This window comes from Ipomoea triloba, chromosome 10 (assembly GCF_003576645.1).
Source record: "Ipomoea triloba cultivar NCNSP0323 chromosome 10, ASM357664v1".
Taxonomy (NCBI): Eukaryota; Viridiplantae; Streptophyta; class Magnoliopsida; order Solanales; family Convolvulaceae; genus Ipomoea; species Ipomoea triloba.
This window is the reverse complement of record NC_044925.1, coordinates 8713125-8736168: the sequence shown is the minus strand read 5'-3', so window position 1 is coordinate 8736168 and position 23044 is coordinate 8713125. Positions and strand designations below refer to the sequence as shown.

At 32.1% G+C, this 23044-nt stretch overlaps 2 protein-coding genes and 1 long non-coding RNA gene across 7 annotated transcripts; all 3 read right to left on the bottom strand.

The window, feature by feature from the left end:
- Positions 1-6076: 6076 nt before the first annotated feature.
- LOC116031728 (peptidyl-prolyl cis-trans isomerase FKBP17-1, chloroplastic-like) lies at positions 6077-8849 on the bottom strand. Of its 3 annotated transcripts, XM_031274015.1 has the most exons (5): positions 8469-8849; positions 7947-8069; positions 6925-7041; positions 6614-6732; positions 6077-6480 (listed from the first exon to the last, which is right to left on the bottom strand). In XM_031274015.1, exons 1-5 carry the CDS (start codon positions 8775-8777, stop codon positions 6474-6476), a joined length of 675 nt encoding a protein of 224 aa, XP_031129875.1. In that variant the 5' UTR covers positions 8778-8849; the 3' UTR covers positions 6077-6473. The 3 variants fall into 3 exon arrangements, 2 of the variants coding, with proteins under 2 accessions (XP_031129875.1, XP_031129877.1); XR_004100645.1 differs by having other exon boundaries at positions 6087-6721; positions 6798-7041; XM_031274017.1 differs by having other exon boundaries at positions 6087-6732.
- Positions 8850-11574: 2725 nt separating this feature from the next.
- Positions 11575-14347, bottom strand: LOC116031722 (peptidyl-prolyl cis-trans isomerase FKBP17-1, chloroplastic-like). 3 transcript variants are annotated; one of them, XM_031274003.1, is made up of 5 exons: positions 13967-14347; positions 13445-13567; positions 12423-12539; positions 12112-12230; positions 11575-11978 (listed from the first exon to the last, which is right to left on the bottom strand). In XM_031274003.1, exons 1-5 carry the CDS (start codon positions 14273-14275, stop codon positions 11972-11974), a joined length of 675 nt encoding a protein of 224 aa, XP_031129863.1. In that variant the 5' UTR covers positions 14276-14347; the 3' UTR covers positions 11575-11971. The 3 variants fall into 3 exon arrangements, 2 of the variants coding, with proteins under 2 accessions (XP_031129863.1, XP_031129864.1); XR_004100644.1 differs by having other exon boundaries at positions 11585-12219; positions 12296-12539; XM_031274004.1 differs by having other exon boundaries at positions 11585-12230.
- Positions 14348-17589: 3242 nt separating this feature from the next.
- On the bottom strand, positions 17590-21452 carry LOC116033678. Its single transcript, XR_004100890.1, has 3 exons — positions 21325-21452; positions 17977-18115; positions 17590-17894 (listed from the first exon to the last, which is right to left on the bottom strand). It is a non-coding gene; the product is annotated as an uncharacterized LOC116033678 (long non-coding RNA).
- Positions 21453-23044: the final 1592 nt, after the last annotated feature.

Genomic DNA, 23044 nt, shown 5'->3' with positions numbered 1-23044 from the left:
AAAAACAAAACTATCATGTCCGTAATACAATTCTACTTATTATTTTACAAAATCTCAAAATAATAATATTGATTGAAATTACACTATATATACTTTTCTAACCGTAATACACTTGTACATGAAACGTGCATCCTCATTTCTTCAAATTATAATATTGAAATTGCAATAATTTTTAAAAAAAATTATAGTATGAATACTTTATTATCCGTAATACAATTTTACTTATTATTTTACAAAATCTCCAAATTAAATAATAATATTGATTAAAATTACACTATAAATACTTTCATAACCTTAATACAGTTGTACATGAACCAGGCATCCTTATTTCTGCAAATAATAATATTGAAATTGCACTATAAATACTCTCTTAATCGTGAACAATTCTTCCATCGATTATTTTCTGTTCTTCTCCGGTATTTTTGCTATTTCTCCTTATCGTTGACTAATGGAGTCTGTTTTTGTCTCTGCCTCCGACCTATCCCCCAAGATGAGGAAAAGTTCTATAAGGCTCTGCTTGATGCGTTGTTATTTGTCTATGGAATATCAACGCTCCACAGGACAATGTTGAACAAGTTAGTTCTCATTTAACATGTTTCTTCCTCTCGCAATAATATCTTTTCCACCTTGCTTTTCTTAATAGTTAGTTTCATCCGGGGCATAGCACCACTGGAAGCTACATCTTCATCAAGTCCAGAAGTCATTTTGGTTGATGAAAGCACTACCAGCAGCAGTCTTTAAAGAGAATAAACGTGGACTGTTCATTGTCTTCAAAGAGTTTGAAAAAGCCTAAGATTGAACCCAATACATGAGAACCTGGACCGATTGGTTTTTGATTGATGACATACAATATATATTTGTGTTTCAGAAAATTAAATTTCCTATTTCCGCACCATCAGACTGTGATTCTTTTTTTCTTTGTTTAAGTGGACTAAATCAGTAAATGACTAACAAATGGTTTGTTATGTTATGCTTTAAGTTTTGGCATTGTTGTTAGCATATATACGTTGGCAAACAATTTATTTCGTTACTCTTATTGTTTTTTTCTACCTATTTATGTGTTATAAATCTACAGTTTAAGTTTCAATATTTTTGACAAGCCAGAAAAACATTACACATGCATGTCCATTAAAACAATATAGATGTGAACGGCTAATTCGGTTCGAAAAACATTACACATGTAGTTTGGTTAAAGGTTAAAGGTTTTTTAAAATTTCGATTAACGGTGAATTCGGTTCGAAACTTCGGTTAAGCGAATATATAAGTATATATAAGAGTGTGTGTGTGTGTGTGTGTGTGTAGGACTGCGTTCAAATGAGAACACACCGCCTAGGAGAGAACTGCGGACCAATCGCCGCGCGCCACGTGTCCAGATGTAGTTGCACCTAAGGTTATAACTAGATGCACTTACGTGCATGAATGTTAACAATGTAAATTACTTGCATTTGTACGTGAAATAGGTGCACAAGTGCATGTAAAATGTATTACATGTGCAAGTAAAATGTACATTGAGCATCAATACTAAGTGCACCTAACGTTATAACTAGTTGCACCTAATGGTATAATTAGTTGCACCTAGTTGCACGAATGTTAACAAGGTAAATTACTTGCACTTGTACGTGATTTTACTTGCACTTTTTACTTGCAACCGTACAGCAATTACTTGCACTTATAACACATTTACTTGCACCAATATTCGAGATATTTACGAAAATGCCACTGCGTCGTTTTTTTAAAATTACATTTGATTCGTTGATCTGGACACGTGGACGGCTGTGGATCGTTCTTATTTCTCTCTTGGGCACCCGTTCTCATTGGAGCGTGCCCCTATATATATATATATATATATATATAATATGTAAAATCCCTATAAATTTGTAGTGTTGTTATGGTATTATTTTTGTATATTTTCTTATGGATTTATTATAATATTTATTATTTTAATTAGATTTATTATAATATTAATTATTTTTATGATTTAAAACTTTAGCTTAAAAAGTTAGGTTATTCAGTTAACCGACCGATTAACCGGAAAAAAAAAATCGGTTCGATTAATTCGGTAATAAAAAGTTCGATTCGGTTAATGGTTAAGGTTTTAAAAATTTATGTTCAAACGTTTCGGTTAACCGATTGAACACCCATTTGTTAATTAAGCTAAAAATTAAACGAATATTAGTATAATTACAATTAATTCATTTAGATATGGAGGAGGAGGCCGGAAAAAAGTAAAGGCAATATAATGAAAAGGAATATACTTAGGTATAAAAGTAGAACTGCACAAAAATTAGTATAATTGCCTAATAATTGTCTAATAATTATTGTGGTAATTAAGCTAAACATGGGTCGTTGGATTTATTTTTATAATAATTACAATTAAATTATTTTATCCTTTTTTCCCATATTTATTTTAGTAATAATATAATTACATAAATCATATTACATATCAAATTTTAAAGATAATTGCAGACAAACGAGTCATATATTATTCAATTAATTGAATAATTTTTCACTAATCTTATAATAAAATAAATGTACACTTTTAAATATTAAAATTGTTTATAATTTCATCTTTAATTTTATTTTCTAAATATATAATAAAAAATTTTACCTTTGCATTGCACAGGTAATGGACAATTATTTGCTTGAAGTCAAGCAAGGATAAAATCAGAAAACATAATCGATCCAATCAATTTCATCAATTGTACTATATAATATTCGTTGTTATAATTTATATAATTGTATATCGATCCAAATATTCTTAAAATATTATAACGAATTCATTTCGTGCAACGCACATGTGAAAATACTAGGGGTCGTTTACTTCATTTTTCTGTTTTTCCATTTCCAGTTTTCCATTTTTCTATTTCTCCAGTTTTCCTCCTCCATTCCTCCAATTTTTCATTTTTCCATTCCTTCAGTTTTCATTTTTCTAATTTTTTATTTTTTTAAAAACAATAATCACATATAGCATTTGTACATTTCTATAATAATAATAATAATAATAATAATAATAATAATAATATTAATATTAATATTAATATTAATACTAATAATAAATATAATAATAATAAAGATAATAATAATAATATTAATATTAATATTAATATTAATAATATTAATTAATATTAATACTAATAATAAATATAATAATAATAATAATAACAATAGATAATAATAATAGATAATAATAATAATGATAATAATAACAACAACAACAACAACAACAACAACAACAACAACAACAACAACAACAATAATAATAATAATAAATAAATAAATAAATAAATAAATAAATAAAAGAAGAGAAAGAAACTATGAAAAACTAAAGAATAATTGTAAAAGAAGAAAAGTAGTGCGTAAGAAGATAAAAACCTAAGGAGAAATGCGCGCAGCAGGGATTGAAAAGCTGACCTCATACATAAGGAGCACTGTTCATGCGTGTTTCCTCCATTCTTCCATTTGGAGAGATCAAAATTTCCTTTCTCCAAAAGTGTATACAAAGTGGAAGAATGGAGAGGAATTAGGTAGTTGGAAAGATTCCTTACTTTCAAATTTATTAATTAATTATATTCAGTACATTGTTCATTGTTTTTTTTTTTACACTATCTTGTAATTAAATATCAAAGTTATACTACAAAATGTACTACTCCTTAACCTTCTACAAATATAATAAATATTACTATTTTGTTCAATACTTTTCACATGAAAATATATGTACGACACACATCTCACAACACATGAAGCATATAAGGGGGAAATCACTGCGAAACATGAATAAGCGCTTGCAAGATCAAGAGTTCATAGTACAACTAAGATCTCAGTCATATATACAAACACAACGAAACAAATCCACAACTTCCTACATCATAATCTCATTGCATGACACAGCCCTATATACTACCACAATAACTCAATTGCACATGACATATTACCAAATACCAATAAATAAATTAAAAACAAAAAAAAAAACAAATATTGAAGATAAAGACAATGACAATGTTACCCGAAAGAGAATTAAAAAAACTTAGAGAAGTTTAAACGAAAAAGTAGTATTTATTTATACTATCATTTTTAGACTAAGTATTTAGATTAACGTTTTTACAAAATTGCAAACATTTGTTTTAGTGACAATTATAATCAATCTCACATATAATATCTTGCATTCATAAACTTTGAATTACCGATTTAAATAAACAAATTCAACATTCAATTACATATGCATGAACATCTCCTATATAATCTTGCATTGATATATTTTAAAATACTTATTTAAAAATAAACATTGGACATTATCTCATTCGATAAGCAATTTTACTTAAAAATGTTCGGTAAAAACAAAGCATATTGCAAATAATCACACGTAAAAACTTGCATGCAAAAATTAAAACAAATCATAAACACATATTGCAACATAAATACCACAATTTCGAAACATATAAGCACATGCAATACGTAAAATAAATTAATTAGAGCACAAGTATCAAGTCGAAAAATTGAGAATAAGATTATATTCAGTGATACTTAGCTCAATTCGATCATTTCCATCTCATGCCTTAATGTTGCAAATCTCGTTTTGCACAGAGGCTTTGTGAGAATGTCAGCTATTTGATTCTCCGTAGAGATATATTCGATTTTCATACCCTTTTTCATATTGGAGGCCAGAAGATGGGCAAATGAGGAAAAACATGAAAATTGGACTGCGTACGAGGGTGTGTATTTGGGTACATAGGCTCGTACATGAGGCAAGTTGAATGTTGCAGACCGGATCAAGATTGCAGCAGCAACGGAGCAAAATAGGAGCGCGTACAAGGGAGCGTACGCTCGTACATCCACTCATACATGAATCAGGATTCCAGATTTTAAATTCTTGTTGGCGGGATTCATTTGTATCATTCTACTTTGTTATTCTAGTTTAGGTTCAATTAGATTAGTTTTACATCCTCTCTCAACTAAACCAAGTTCTAAACTCTCTCCTCTTGAGAGATCAAGATCTCCTAGGGTTAAGAAAGAATTGACAATTCTCCTTCACTCAATTGGATCTCTTGTTGCTCAATTGGAGTCATCTTGTGGATTGTGTGTATTTGCAATTAAGCTCGGTAATCTCCTGCACTTTTACTTCTTTAATTCCATCCTACATCTTCCTTTGTTTAATTGTGTTTGCAATACAATCTAGACATGCTTGGCTAGAATTCTCACGTGAATTTGATCCTATTTCCTTGTATTGTGTGTATGAATTGATCATGGTGTTGTGGCTATGTGTTTATATCTTGTTGGAAGTGGAATGCTTATATTGACTCTTGTGTGTGAAGTGAACCACATGCAATAGGTTTTAGGAAGGGTTATGCTTGCAAGAGATTGAGATTTAATCCTAGACTACCTTCCCTTGCAATCCCCACCCTAGATCCGAGAGGACAAGGTCTGGGATGGGATGTAGACAACATGTTTGATAAATGTTACCTAGCGAATGTTGACATGAGAGTGCTCATTGCCCTTGATAGGTCTTCTAGTCCAAAATGACTAAGGCATTAGAAGTCATCTCATATTGACCTCAATTCACACATAGTTCACTTCTTACCTAGGTTGTTTCATTGCACATGATCAAGGTAGGCTAATCCAATTCACCTAACACCATCTTTGTTTCCTTTGTTTTCTTTGCTTGCTCTTTACTTACATTGCTCTTTTTCCTCTTTGCATTTCCATACAATGTACCTTCTTCTTGCTTCCTAGTGCAAATGTGAGATTGTGTTTGATAATACAACAACCAATTCCAAGTGTCCATCCTCGTGAGATCGACATCCCGAGGAATCTTTATTCCCAACCTTCTTTCCATCATCCACTCACACCCAAAAACCATCCATTAGATTCTAACTAGCCATTTCATGAGTGGCTAGACTATCTAAGAGTTGGATGTGATAATCTTGTGAATATGCATTTGTAATCCAATTTGTTATAGAGATTAGGTGTATGTTCTTGTGTCATAAGAGCTCTTGTTGTGAACAATGTTGTGTTGTAATCCTTACTTTGTTGATGGCCACAATGAGTTACGAGTATGAGAGAGTGGGCAAACAATGCATTCTGAAAAGAGATGATCAAAATTGGGGAGTATGTGATAACACACAATTATACAAATGATCTTCAATTGAGTGACAAACTAGAGACCTAAAGACAAGAGGTCACAAGTTTAATGCTTAAGGCGGAAAAGTACCCGAAATAAAATACACAATTGTATATTTCGGCTTTAATATCAATAGGGAGTCGTAACCCTAAACAAAGGGAAGTAGCTTTCATAGACCAATGAATCTCCACTGTTTTCACAACTCAAAAACTGATCATATATCTTCATTTGACTATATACAAACACAAAATAAAGATAATGATCAAAACATAACTTGTCATTGTTACCAGACCAAACTGTCGTTGTTTTCAGAAGGTTCCCCAATCAGTGATTTGGCAACTTGAGCAGTATAAGTTAGTTAAATCCTGCCAACAGGTCAAAATTACTTCAAAATGGCATAAGATTGACATACCTTCCAGTGGGATTGATATTCGCAAGTTGAGTATGCGTATGCAACACAAAAAAAAGGAAACTCGCAGCAGAGTGATCGAATATTACTGGTGTCTCAAGCTGACCAATTCAATATCAAATATGAGAGTACCCAATGTTGAGCCCTCTCCATTGGCAAGACGGGTTGGATTGAAGATCGTTGTAAAGAGCCTCTGCCTATCAAAGAACTGTAAATTTAAAAAAAAAAAAAAAAAAAAAGGGTAAACTTAATATTGTATTATTTTTACTTTACCCCTTCTCAGGTAGATCCACATTCATCCAAGTCTACAAGCCTTGAACTTTTGCAGAGCAGTTTCTGGCATTTTAAAGGATTTAAAGCTGTTAAACAGAAAGGCTAGGATATATAAAAGTTATCGCACATTGGGTGGTATAGGTTCTTGGGAGGTATTCTGGTATCCTTGAGATGGTGGAATAACAACTCGACGAACACCACCTACTTTCATTGATTTCACAGCACTTTCAATTCCTGCTATAACCTGCAAAATATCAAACAACCGTTCACAGGAAGAAGAGAAAAAGAAATTCAAGAGGCGATGCAAATAATATGTTACATAGGTGCAGGAAATATGGGATTGACCATTTAAGTAAAAAGTAAATAAAGGACTACATGGGAAACATTTATGTTTTACAATTTTTCTCCAAAAGTTAAAATGAAATATGTAATTTCTGTTTTGAGTTAATACCAGTTGGGGTCCTCCATTTATAGTGGAACAGCCACGTTTAGTCCTAAACATTCAATTTAACTACCATTGATCCTTTAACTTTCAAATTTAACAACACATTATATATTAACTATCAGTGTAAAAACTAAAAAGAATACACCGTCCCCTGCCAAACAACATTTCTGATTCCTTTCCATTAGGCTGGCAGAGTGGCAGCTTCAATGGATCTTCATCTCCACCACCACCTAATCCAAAGCACAATAAAACTGAAAGAACCTCAAATTAACTGTAAATATCTGTTGCTTCAGGAGCCTAAAACCAAATCTTCCACAAGAAAACAGAACAGGATTTACATCTCAAGGATCCATAGGACAATCACTAACGACCATAATGAACAAACACTAGTTTCCACCTAGCCACCTCACCGGCTCACCCTAATTAATCCTACTGATTTGCTCTGTTAATAGTGATGTCAGGATCAACATCCTCTTTGCTTTAGTACATTTTCTACCAGTATCATTCAACACCAAAAGCTAATTGCTAGTTTTCTCTCTATCTTACCTAATGGATGTCCCAAGACCTCTCCGAATTCAATCTTTACCAGCCCTTATCTAAGTTCATAGCTATACTTGTCCAATCGTCCCTCCATTCAGCTCCAACCACAAGATTCTTATTATGCACATGCTCTACATTAAGTAAAAATTGATGATAGAACTCACTTTGCCTGAACCAAGGATGAAACAAAATGGAACTGGTTCACCAGTTTCGTCTTTGTGATCATAAGTAGAGTCAAAACGCCACCCTTGTTTTGCAGCAAGTCTCCCATAGTAATGAATTGCAACCTAAAAAAAGCAAGAATGCAAGATTCACCACTTGATCCAAGAATTGCAGCAAACAATTTAACAATGTTAAGAAATAATCTTTCTGTAGTCTGAGGACCCCTGACATTAGGTGAGGGGGTCTATCCCAACTGGGAGCAATCCTGGACAGTATCATTATCCTTCTTCCCCCAAAGAGTCTCACTCTCCATGTCTCCCCCAGGTATTTATTTATTAATTAATTAATTGTATTTGTTGGGTAATAATTTTAATTGAGTGTTATTCCTCATCGCCTCTTGAACAAAAGAAAAAGAAAGAAATAACCTTGCTGAAACTTAAGAGAAAATAATCAATAAATTAACAGCAATTAACTTTAACTACATAATACTGCATCTACACAGATTACAGTGCGGTGAGAGAGACCTCATCGCCATCAAAGGGAACTTCCCCGTCGCCAATGCGGAGATCCAAGGCCTTAACGCCGCCGGAATTCGGGAGCTCGGCGAACCGCGGAGGCTCGGGTTTGGCCCAGGAGTTGGGAATCTGGGCGTTAGAGAATATTAGAGCAGAGAAAGATATGGTGATTGCGGAAAGAGAGAAGTCTCTTCTTGATTTCGTTGTGCACAAAGAAGAAGACGACGGTATTGCTGGGATTGGTATAAGAACACAAGTTTGGGGAGTGGAATCAGTGGATATTGGTAAGGCCCATTTCATCATCGTCATCTTCGCCATTGTCTTCCTCTATACAAATACAATTTCCATAGAAATTAAGATAGGGTGAGCTGACTAGTGAGTGCTGGCAAATTATTGTGTGGACTGCAATTCAAAATTACTTCGCTTTAACTTAAAAAAAAAAAAATCGTTTTTTAGTTGATGGATTCGGATAATATTTTAGAATAATAAAGTTTCTAAGATAAAATAATGTATTTTATGTATTAAAATGAAAAAATATATATATATTTTATGAATTAGAATAATGTACTTTATGTGTTAGAATAATGTATTTTATGAGTTTAGAATAACAAACTTTTTAGTATGATAATGTATTTTATGAATTAGAATAATATATTTTATATATGAGTTATAAAATTGTATATTGCAGCAATAAAATTGAGGAAGAAGCAATGAAAAGGAAAATGCAAGTCACGTAAAAAATATTGTAATAACACCAATATGAAATTATTTTTGAACCGTGATCCACACGGGAATACAACCCATGCAATAATGCTTGAATACAACATATTTGGGCTAAACTTGCAAAATTTCACTTGCATCGTGTGGTCCAATCCAATTGATTCGCCTAGTGGATGGAATTCAAAGAAAAATACTTGTTGTAATCTCAAAATCTCTCTCAATTTTTTTTTATTTGTGTTTAAATTTGATTGGAGGAAGAAAAAAAAATGAATGAATAAACGTCATGATCTCCTACTAAATTGAGCAATCAAAGCATGCCAAATCATAAAGAGTACATGTAGAATTACTCCAATTCAAATGGCAAATTCTTAGTTTAAAAATAAAATAAATTAGAAAAATAATTAAATAAATTTCTAAATATTATGTATTATATGATAAGTTAGTTTTTTTAAAATAATTAAATACATTTCTAAATATTATATGAAAAGTTAAATTTTTTTTTTGAAATACTTATGATTCTTTATAAGGTAGTATCGATTCTATACTTTTTCAAACATTTTCAGCTCAAAGAATCTAAGCGCCCGCCATTGAAGTTCTAACTTATAATTACCTGTTTATAATGGTAACCGCGATGCCATTACACTAAATGGTAGTTGCATATGAAAGGTTAATTAAACACGTTAAAAGTTACAATTAAGTTTAGCAACATGTTATTTTCATGCATCAAAGTCCAAAATGTTATATGTTTCGCCAATGATTCACAATTAATTTTATATAAATTTTTATTTTTCACTTTAACTAAATATATTAAATATTTTAGATAATTTGGTTAAAATTTGAATGCATTTGAATAATTCCTTTGAATTAGATTTTCAAATGTGTGGTGTGGATGGTGTTTCCCATACTAAAAATAGAGGTCTCATTTCAAGTAAAAGGGGCAACAAAAAAGAAGTGATTGAAGTGTTTAAGCTTTGAAGCATTCAAGCATTCAAGCCTCAAGTTCAAGTGTTCGAATTTAAAGTTCAAGTATTTAAGCATTTTAAGTATCAAGTTTCAAGTATTTTAAGTCTAAGTACTTAGATCCAAGTATTTCAAGTATCAAGTTTCAAATATTTCAAGTCTAAGTACTCCGATTCAAGCATTTCAAGTATCAAGTTTCAAGTATTTTGAGTCAAAGTACTGCAATTCAAGTATTTCAAATATCAAGTTTCAAGTATTTCGAGTTTATGTGCTTTGATTCAAGCATTTCAAGTAGCAAGTTTTGAGTATTTCAAGCTCGAGTGTTCAAAACTCAAGCATTTCAAGTGTTGAGTTGTGTAACACCCCGTATAATTTAATCCCAAACTATATTGTATAATTATTTTCTAATACTAAAATTATTTTCAATCATATTTCTTTTTAAGACAAGAAGTATTAAATAAATTATGTTCTATTACAAAAGTCAATCCTTATATCGTGGACCAGCGTCCACAATGCATTGTGGACCCTGGTCCAAAACGACGGCGTTTTGTTAATGTTAGTGGACGGTGACTGGACGGACGCCGTTCTATCCGTCCAATCCCGTTTCAGTGTTTTTAAAACTAAAATATAAAAGCGAGCGAGTCTTCTTCCACAAGACTCGCTGCATTTTTGACAATCTAGAAGAGGGAAAAGCTCTGGCGATCAACGACAAAAACACTGACAAAAGAAGCAAGAACAAAAACAAACACAAGTTCATCAAGATCACAAAAACAAACACGACAAAGAAAGTGAATATTTAACCAATGTTGTGAAAATTTGAAAAAAACACATAATATATATATATATATATATATATATATATATATATATATATATATATATATATATNAGTCATCTCATATTGACCTCAATTCACACATAGTTCACTTCTTACCTAGGTTGTTTCATTGCACATGATCAAGGTAGGCTAATCCAATTCACCTAACACCATCTTTGTTTCCTTTGTTTTCTTTGCTTGCTCTTTACTTACATTGCTCTTTTTCCTCTTTGCATTTCCATACAATGTACCTTCTTCTTGCTTCCTAGTGCAAATGTGAGATTGTGTTTGATAATACAACAACCAATTCCAAGTGTCCATCCTCGTGAGATCGACATCCCGAGGAATCTTTATTCCCAACCTTCTTTCCATCATCCACTCACACCCAAAAACCATCCATTAGATTCTAACTAGCCATTTCATGAGTGGCTAGACTATCTAAGAGTTGGATGTGATAATCTTGTGAATATGCATTTGTAATCCAATTTGTTATAGAGATTAGGTGTATGTTCTTGTGTCATAAGAGCTCTTGTTGTGAACAATGTTGTGTTGTAATCCTTACTTTGTTGATGGCCACAATGAGTTACGAGTATGAGAGAGTGGGCAAACAATGCATTCTGAAAAGAGATGATCAAAATTGGGGAGTATGTGATAACACACAATTATACAAATGATCTTCAATTGAGTGACAAACTAGAGACCTAAAGACAAGAGGTCACAAGTTTAATGCTTAAGGCGGAAAAGTACCCGAAATAAAATACACAATTGTATATTTCGGCTTTAATATCAATAGGGAGTCGTAACCCTAAACAAAGGGAAGTAGCTTTCATAGACCAATGAATCTCCACTGTTTTCACAACTCAAAAACTGATCATATATCTTCATTTGACTATATACAAACACAAAATAAAGATAATGATCAAAACATAACTTGTCATTGTTACCAGACCAAACTGTCGTTGTTTTCAGAAGGTTCCCCAATCAGTGATTTGGCAACTTGAGCAGTATAAGTTAGTTAAATCCTGCCAACAGGTCAAAATTACTTCAAAATGGCATAAGATTGACATACCTTCCAGTGGGATTGATATTCGCAAGTTGAGTATGCGTATGCAACACAAAAAAAAGGAAACTCGCAGCAGAGTGATCGAATATTACTGGTGTCTCAAGCTGACCAATTCAATATCAAATATGAGAGTACCCAATGTTGAGCCCTCTCCATTGGCAAGACGGGTTGGATTGAAGATCGTTGTAAAGAGCCTCTGCCTATCAAAGAACTGTAAATTTAAAAAAAAAAAAAAAAAAAAAGGGTAAACTTAATATTGTATTATTTTTACTTTACCCCTTCTCAGGTAGATCCACATTCATCCAAGTCTACAAGCCTTGAACTTTTGCAGAGCAGTTTCTGGCATTTTAAAGGATTTAAAGCTGTTAAACAGAAAGGCTAGGATATATAAAAGTTATCGCACATTGGGTGGTATAGGTTCTTGGGAGGTATTCTGGTATCCTTGAGATGGTGGAATAACAACTCGACGAACACCACCTACTTTCATTGATTTCACAGCACTTTCAATTCCTGCTATAACCTGCAAAATATCAAACAACCGTTCACAGGAAGAAGAGAAAAAGAAATTCAAGAGGCGATGCAAATAATATGTTACATAGGTGCAGGAAATATGGGATTGACCATTTAAGTAAAAAGTAAATAAAGGACTACATGGGAAACATTTATGTTTTACAATTTTTCTCCAAAAGTTAAAATGAAATATGTAATTTCTGTTTTGAGTTAATACCAGTTGGGGTCCTCCATTTATAGTGGAACAGCCACGTTTAGTCCTAAACATTCAATTTAACTACCATTGATCCTTTAACTTTCAAATTTAACAACACATTATATATTAACTATCAGTGTAAAAACTAAAAAGAATACACCGTCCCCTGCCAAACAACATTTCTGATTCCTTTCCATTAGGCTGGCAGAGTGGCAGCTTCAATGGATCTTCATCTCCACCACCACCTAATCCAAAGCACAATAAAACTGAAAGAACCTCAAATTAACTGTAAATATCTGTTGCTTCAGGAGCCTAAAACCAAATCTTCCACAAGAAAACAGAACAGGATTTACATCTCAAGGATCCATAGGACAATCACTAACGACCATAATGAACAAACACTAGTTTCCACCTAGCCACCTCACCGGCTCACCCTAATTAATCCTACTGATTTGCTCTGTTAATAGTGATGTCAGGATCAACATCCTCTTTGCTTTAGTACATTTTCTACCAGTATCATTCAACACCAAAAGCTAATTGCTAGTTTTCTCTCTATCTTACCTAATGGATGTCCCAAGACCTCTCCGAATTCAATCTTTACCAGCCCTTATCTAAGTTCATAGCTATACTTGTCCAATCGTCCCTCCATTCAGCTCCAACCACAAGATTCTTATTATGCACATGCTCTACATTAAGTAAAAATTGATGATAGAACTCACTTTGCCTGAACCAAGGATGAAACAAAATGGAACTGGTTCACCAGTTTCGTCTTTGTGATCATAAGTAGAGTCAAAACGCCACCCTTGTTTTGCAGCAAGTCTCCCATAGTAATGAATTGCAACCTAAAAAAAGCAAGAATGCAAGATTCACCACTTGATCCAAGAATTGCAGCAAACAATTTAACAATGTTAAGAAATAATCTTTCTGTAGTCTGAGGACCCCTGACATTAGGTGAGGGGGTCTATCCCAACTGGGAGCAATCCTGGACAGTATCATTATCCTTCTTCCCCCAAAGAGTCTCACTCTCCATGTCTCCCCCAGGTATTTATTTATTAATTAATTAATTGTATTTGTTGGGTAATAATTTTAATTGAGTGTTATTCCTCATCGCCTCTTGAACAAAAGAAAAAGAAAGAAATAACCTTGCTGAAACTTAAGAGAAAATAATCAATAAATTAACAGCAATTAACTTTAACTACATAATACTGCATCTACACAGATTACAGTGCGGTGAGAGAGACCTCATCGCCATCAAAGGGAACTTCCCCGTCGCCAATGCGGAGATCCAAGGCCTTAACGCCGCCGGAATTCGGGAGCTCGGCGAACCGCGGAGGCTCGGGTTTGGCCCAGGAGTTGGGAATCTGGGCGTTAGAGAATATTAGAGCAGAGAAAGATATGGTGATTGCGGAAAGAGAGAAGTCTCTTCTTGATTTCGTTGTGCACAAAGAAGAAGACGACGGTATTGCTGGGATTGGTATAAGAACACAAGTTTGGGGAGTGGAATCAGTGGATATTGGTAAGGCCCATTTCATCATCGTCATCTTCGCCATTGTCTTCCTCTATACAAATACAATTTCCATAGAAATTAAGATAGGGTGAGCTGACTAGTGAGTGCTGGCAAATTATTGTGTGGACTGCAATTCAAAATTACTTCGCTTTAACTTAAAAAAAAAAAAATCGTTTTTTAGTTGATGGATTCGGATAATATTTTAGAATAATAAAGTTTCTAAGATAAAATAATGTATTTTATGTATTAAAATGAAAAAATATATATATATTTTATGAATTAGAATAATGTACTTTATGTGTTAGAATAATGTATTTTATGAGTTTAGAATAACAAACTTTTTAGTATGATAATGTATTTTATGAATTAGAATAATATATTTTATATATGAGTTATAAAATTGTATATTGCAGCAATAAAATTGAGGAAGAAGCAATGAAAAGGAAAATGCAAGTCACGTAAAAAATATTGTAATAACACCAATATGAAATTATTTTTGAACCGTGATCCACACGGGAATACAACCCATGCAATAATGCTTGAATACAACATATTTGGGCTAAACTTGCAAAATTTCACTTGCATCGTGTGGTCCAATCCAATTGATTCGCCTAGTGGATGGAATTCAAAGAAAAATACTTGTTGTAATCTCAAAATCTCTCTCAATTTTTTTTTATTTGTGTTTAAATTTGATTGGAGGAAGAAAAAAAAATGAATGAATAAACGTCATGATCTCCTACTAAATTGAGCAATCAAAGCATGCCAAATCATAAAGAGTACATGTAGAATTACTCCAATTCAAATGGCAAATTCTTAGTTTAAAAATAAAATAAATTAGAAAAATAATTAAATAAATTTCTAAATATTATGTATTATATGATAAGTTAGTTTTTTTAAAATAATTAAATACATTTCTAAATATTATATGAAAAGTTAAATTTTTTTTTTGAAATACTTATGATTCTTTATAAGGTAGTATCGATTCTATACTTTTTCAAACATTTTCAGCTCAAAGAATCTAAGCGCCCGCCATTGAAGTTCTAACTTATAATTACCTGTTTATAATGGTAACCGCGATGCCATTACACTAAATGGTAGTTGCATATGAAAGGTTAATTAAACACGTTAAAAGTTACAATTAAGTTTAGCAACATGTTATTTTCATGCATCAAAGTCCAAAATGTTATATGTTTCGCCAATGATTCACAATTAATTTTATATAAATTTTTATTTTTCACTTTAACTAAATATATTAAATATTTTAGATAATTTGGTTAAAATTTGAATGCATTTGAATAATTCCTTTGAATTAGATTTTCAAATGTGTGGTGTGGATGGTGTTTCCCATACTAAAAATAGAGGTCTCATTTCAAGTAAAAGGGGCAACAAAAAAGAAGTGATTGAAGTGTTTAAGCTTTGAAGCATTCAAGCATTCAAGCCTCAAGTTCAAGTGTTCGAATTTAAAGTTCAAGTATTTAAGCATTTTAAGTATCAAGTTTCAAGTATTTTAAGTCTAAGTACTTAGATCCAAGTATTTCAAGTATCAAGTTTCAAATATTTCAAGTCTAAGTACTCCGATTCAAGCATTTCAAGTATCAAGTTTCAAGTATTTTGAGTCAAAGTACTGCAATTCAAGTATTTCAAATATCAAGTTTCAAGTATTTCGAGTTTATGTGCTTTGATTCAAGCATTTCAAGTAGCAAGTTTTGAGTATTTCAAGCTCGAGTGTTCAAAACTCAAGCATTTCAAGTGTTGAGTTGTGTAACACCCCGTATAATTTAATCCCAAACTATATTGTATAATTATTTTCTAATACTAAAATTATTTTCAATCATATTTCTTTTTAAGACAAGAAGTATTAAATAAATTATGTTCTATTACAAAAGTCAATCCTTATATCGTGGACCAGCGTCCACAATGCATTGTGGACCCTGGTCCAAAACGACGGCGTTTTGTTAATGTTAGTGGACGGTGACTGGACGGACGCCGTTCTATCCGTCCAATCCCGTTTCAGTGTTTTTAAAACTAAAATATAAAAGCGAGCGAGTCTTCTTCCACAAGACTCGCTGCATTTTTGACAATCTAGAAGAGGGAAAAGCTCTGGCGATCAACGACAAAAACACTGACAAAAGAAGCAAGAACAAAAACAAACACAAGTTCATCAAGATCACAAAAACAAACACGACAAAGAAAGTGAATATTTAACCAATGTTGTGAAAATTTGAAAAAAACACATAATATATATATATATATATATATATATATATATATATATATATATATATATATATATATCATGAAATTTATACACATTGGCATGAAAAAATTCAACATTAAGTAAACATTTGTAATTAAACATGGTTATATATATTTGCATAATATGAATACACAAAATTCATAACCATACATGCACAAAGAAAAATGAAATAGAAATTATAATACTTATATTTATGATTTTGTGTATTCTAGTCAATGATTATGTGTATTCCACTATGTTATTCTGTACATTTTTTTTTTATTTCGAGTACCACACATCATGAGACAACATTAATGCTAATACTTAAGCTATTGCTAATACTTATATTTATGATTCTGTGTATCATATTCAATGATTATGTGTATTCTAGTATGTTATTGTGTACATTATTGATTTAGATAATATGTATCCTCACATGTGCGGATCGATTGCTTTGATGGGCTTCAAGTAACACGTGGACCTTTTTTTCTGGTGGCACGAAGACCTTTTGCATGGCTCTGATACCAAATTGAAGCATGTGTTCTATCTCAATTAAAAGCCTAAGCTGATAATTGGACTGCACATGCTCAACATAAGCTATTGATGATAATTAAGCTTATATTCTGTGTATCCTATTCATTGATTCTGTGTATTGTAGTATGTTATTCTGTACTTCATTGATTTCTAATACCATACCTCATGAAACAACATAGATAATACTTAGGCTTATGATTCTCTATATTCTATTCATAAATTCTGTGTATTCTGGTATATGATTCTGTGTATTGTATTATATAATTCTGTAAATTAATGATCTAAATTTTTATACTTACTGTTATTGCAACAATGTCAAGCTCCACAAAGAGTGACCCAATATTGGCAGAGATGAAAATGGCAGGCAACAAAAAGAGAGAATGGCAGGCAATAGAAAGAGAGACCGTGCATCTAGCTCACTGCCTGTACATGTAGACTTTTCATACCCATATGATAATTGGTATTTTATAATAATGAATATAGTTATCAATCATATACTAATTAATTTTTTTACTCTAAATAAATTAATGAAAAAATTAATTTTTACTCTAATTTCGCATCATGAGAAAAATTTAGGAGGAAAAAAGTAGTATTACTTTTCATACCCATAAATATAATTAAATTACCTAATTATTACAACCTAATTAAATATGTGTACAAAATTCGTTTTAATTAAATAACATTTTCTAATCAATCAAGGTTGATTGGAGCTTTATCATTTTTATGAAACTTTGATTTAAAGTTGTTTGATGCTCTAGTTGAATATTTTCTTGGAAGTATCTCCCCCTCCCATTGTGTTGTGCCACTCCCACTGTTGATATTGGTTTATCCGATCCTCACTCACTTGTTTGTCCTTGGTTCATCTCCATTTATTCTGGCCAAAACATTTGTTCTACAATGTTGTATGAATTATATACACATATTAGTAAAGAATTGAAAGTGTGACAATAACAAATTAGGGAGTTTGGTATTACCTAGAATATCCAAATAATTTTTTTTTGGAGGAGGTTGAATGCTGACAAGAATCTCCTCTGCCACAACCACATCTTCTGCCACCAGATTCTGTTATGGCACATCATCTTTTGCCACCACTGGCAGTACAGCTGCAATTGCCTATAACACAAAAGAAGTTGGAAATTATGAATATGAAAGATGCAAGAAACTGTAAATTAATTGGAATATTAAGGGTGCGTTTGGTTGGTGGGTTTAGGCATAATAATGTATGGGTATCAAAGTGATTGTTATTGTTTGGTTGATAGGTTTTAGAATACTACTATGAGTTTGGAATACCCCATTAATTAGAAAACTCATACCCTAATGAAATAAGGGTTTCATTCCCCTTCCCACTTTTTTCCCCAACTATTAATAATTATTCCATTCCACCCTATTACCAAACATGCAAAATACTTTCACCAAAACCATTACCATTACTAAGTATTTGATACTCATACCGATTCCAATTCTCATATGTGAACCAAACACACCCTAAGTTTACCTCATTAACAATTCTATCCGTGGGTCTTTGGAGACATTTTTTTCTGTTACGCCCTTGGCTCTTGCAGATAGAGCAATGCAATTTAACAAACTCTCTCACTGTCAGATCCATTCAAACTCACTTCATCAGACATATTAACTACCTCATTTGTATTGATAATTTGAGTGACACTTTCTTCATTCAATCAACACCTCCATACTCTACATCAACATCTATGTACCTCTCAAATTCTAAATCATCAACTCCTCATTCACAAATTGCACATACTCTTTAGCAGTATCATTTTCAAACATATTGACAGTACCATCTTCACCTTCCCCCATGCCTTAGTTTAAGCGTAAAACTACCAATGGTAGGACTAACACCGGTTAAAATTACAAACACAACAAATTCACAAGTATCACAAGTGATCCCCAACAAAAACACAAATCTGCTACAGAATAAAGAAATCAATATGCACAATTTATAAATTCACAAGTGGTCCCAATCATACAACATTCATAATTGCACAGTTCACAAGTGGTCCCAGGCATATAAACCAATATGCAAACTTCATAATTTAGTGTTCAAATTGTGCTGGTTTGTCCACCATTAAGGAGGCAACTTTAACAAAACAGTGTGCACCTAATAACACATTCCACAATCATCAATTAATTAAAAAACATCAACCATTGATGTGTAACAAAAATGAGTGATGGTGAGTGTACGGGTGTGAAATGTCGTTCCGCTAAAGATTAGGGGTTATGAGATGCAATATACAATCACAAAACTAGGCATTAACACAACAAAATCAACAAGAAGCTAAGCAAACGGCAACGAGGTAGAACAAATGCATATAAACAATAGATAAATACAAAATAAAGAAATAGGACTCAAGTTAGGGGCATTACCATCTAGATGCTTTAACACTTAAGTTTAGGGAAGAACATTTTACCTAGGTTCTAGAGGCTAGCACTAATAAATCCAAGTTTTCACAAGGATTTGAACAAAGGTTGCCCTATTCCCATGGTGTATCAACCCAAGTTCTTGAAGAACAAAAGCTATTTAAGCCCCAATCTACCCCTATTTTCATAGAAGGGAAATTGGGTTCGAGATTGGAAAGGCTCAAGTGTTCCATCCAATTTCCATTGAGATGAGAGGCTTTCCAAACACAAACAACAATTGCTACACATCAACTATTGCAAGATAGATTAAAGACCCAACTCAAACACAAGAACCCTAGGTTGGGGTTCTTCTCTTTTTTCACAATAATCACAACCTAAGAATCAAAATAGATAATACAACCCTAACTCAAGCCTATATACTAACTACTCATGATTAAATAGCATAAAGAACATAAAAGCACAAGTAATAAGCATAAATCTTGATAAAGAAAAGAGATAAGGGAAAGAAAGCTTCTCTATTGAAATGGGTGGAAGAATCTTGAAATCCAAGCTTCAAATTCAAGATTACAAGCTCCAAAAGTGTTAAAAGACATAGATCTAAGCCTAATCTAACCTAAAAATATGAAATGAAGTGAATGGGAGTGTCTAGGGTTCAACTATGGGTCAAAACCAATGTCAAAATGCTCAAGAAGAGCTTAAATACTGAGCAGAGTAGGTGCCATACGGCCTCTCATACGGCCGTATGGGTGGCCGTATGCTTTTGTGCGATTTACAGTGCATTTCCCAAAATTTTGTGCAACTACTTTTGACTTCTAGGCTATTTTTCACCTCCAAAATCACTTTATTAGTCTTTATGGTCTTCAAAAATGTTGTAGCCCTTCAAGTTGGCTTTCAAATCGTGCAAGAATCACCTCATTTGGACATTTCTAAGCTGAGATATGGTCAAAATACTGAGCAGTGGTAGATTTGGACGAAATCTGTAAGTTTTGACGATTTTGAGTCCTTTGTCTTCCTTTTTAAGCTTTAATGTCTTCACAAGAGTTTTAGCCCTTTGAGTCTTTGTTCTAATGATACAAGAATCACTCAATTTGGATATTTATAGGGCGAGATATCGTCCAATCACTAAGACGTCGATGTGCAGAAATTTCAACACCTTGACCTTTTGCTTCTCTTTTGTTTTAGTTTGCCCAAATGACCAATACCACTGAAAGTACAACTCTTAGGTTTCCTTGGAAGTGTTGTACCCATCTCCATAGCTTCTCCTTGACTTCCATTGACTCCAAATTCATCCAAAGTGCTTGAAAATCACCGTCTTTGCTTCCAATGCTTTCCAACTTATACTCTTTGCAAAATAACACAAATAAACACTAATTCTCATGAAATTTGGAATGATCTAAAAGAAAAATGACTTAGTGAAAGGGAGAAAAATATAAAAAAATAAGCACTTATCAACCATACATAAATTGTCCACCTAGTAACAACAAAACATAAACCATAAATTTCACAATCTTCAGCTAAGCATATAAATCAAAGGACCTGCTTAGTAAATAATTAGCCTATCAATCAATTTTGGCCTATTTGACATTTATTAGTTCTTTGATTTGGTTAAAAAATCAATATAAGTGTTTGCTTAATAAACTTTTTGTAACTCTAAAATACTAAATTTCAAAAGGTTACTCAAAACAACATTTTCAATTAGCCTTTTGAGAAAAGAAATTATACCAAACAACTATTAGCTAACAACTAATTTACCAAGCACTTTTCTACAATCAGCTAATATTATCAATTAATTATACCCTCTAACAAATCAACTAACAGCATCAGCTAACAACCATTTACCAAACAGGGCCAAAATCATTCATTTCAAAGTAAAAACCAATCCTATTCACAGTCCTATATATATAACTAACGGGAAAGAGAAGGAAAAGATAATAGAAACTTACCGGCCTTCGACAATTCGATTCAACCTCTTTATGTTGCGAACCCATGTCTCTAAACACTCTAAAGATCAAGTCTCGTTTCCTACTAGGGCTTGCGAAGAAGAACGATGAGCTAGACAATATTCATTGACCATGAAATTTGGGAATTTTGACTCCTATTTCGAGTTTAAGTGTTTAACATAACCGCTTCAATTGAAAATAACATGAAAAGACGACTTTATCCCTACATTTGACAGTCAACTAACATAAAATCTAACAGAGGACCTCACAAAGTAACTTTTTAGTAGTTAGGGGAAATTGAACACAAAATTAAACAGATGACCTTTTTAAGCAAATTGCAATAGTTGAGGGACCACTACTGATAGTAACTCTTTTTTTTTTTTTTTGAGTACTACTGACTCTGATAGTAACTCTTATTTATTATACTAATGAATATAGTAAATAACTATCAATCGTATAATAATTAATTTTTACTCTAAATTAATCAAAAAATTAATTTTTTTCTAATTTCGTATCATGAGGAAAATTTAGGAGGGAAAAAATTAGTATTACTTTTCATATATACCCGTAAATATAATTTGATTATCTAAATATTAAACCTAATTAGATAGGTGCACAAAATTTTGTTTTAAATAACATTTTCTTGATTATCATTGCGCCTTTTCACCTTTGTTGTATTAAGATACAACGTAACTTTTGAAAAATATTTGTCTTCATCTGTTCTCCATTTTCTTATTCTTGTTTCAACAACAACAGAAAAATCGCAGACAACTAAATTTGTCTTCATCTGTTCTCCAATTTTTTATTCTTGTTTCAACGACGACAGAAAAATCGTGGACAACTAAAGAGTTGAAGCTACTGCAGTCTACTCCCATTCCTAGTGAGCAAAAACCCGTCTACTCCCATTCCTAGCCGGCAAAAACCCTAACACATATATTAGAGGACGGCGATATTTGAGTAAGTATCTATGTCTTTAAAGTTTGTGAATCTTTTCATTATTTATTCATGTGAAATTTTCAATCTTTTGATTATTTTAAAAGGATATCAAGAAAAGTAGCAAATGACTTGATGTTTGTAAAATTGATATGAATTTTTATATAAATCGTTATTGATAACCATCATTTCGTTTGTGATTTCAATATATTAAAGATATCAGATATGTTAATCATCATTTTTAAATTTCTCTACACAAAACTTACATTGGTGTAAACGAATTGTTGTGCATGGTTTACAAATATCATTCGCATTATTGTTTCGTAATGGATTAATTGCACACTTGGTAATCTATTCCAACTTCAATTCATTCTAGATATATAAATATTTTAATGGATCTGTCAAAACTTTTTGTTGTGTTAAGAGCATCACCACTTTCTATTCTTGGCTAGTCAATGAAGTGACTCTTTTGGTCCTTTAATTTGTTAATGGATGTCAATTTTTATTTTTTTTTATTTTTTTTTTTTGTAACTCTAGCAACTGATTGATAAAGGTTGAGTGTGACTTTGATGAAAAAAAGATAAGTAAAAAACAAAATTTCATATTACTTGTTCAGAATAATAAAGAGAGTTTTTGATAGAAAGTCTGAAAATGTCACTTAGTATAACACATGAACTAAATTCACTATAATTTTGTCTCAGGGACATAAAGTGCAATTACCCCTTTTTATAGTTTAGTGAATTTTTACCTTTTTTTTTTTTTTTTTTTTTTTTTTTTTTTTTTTTTTTTT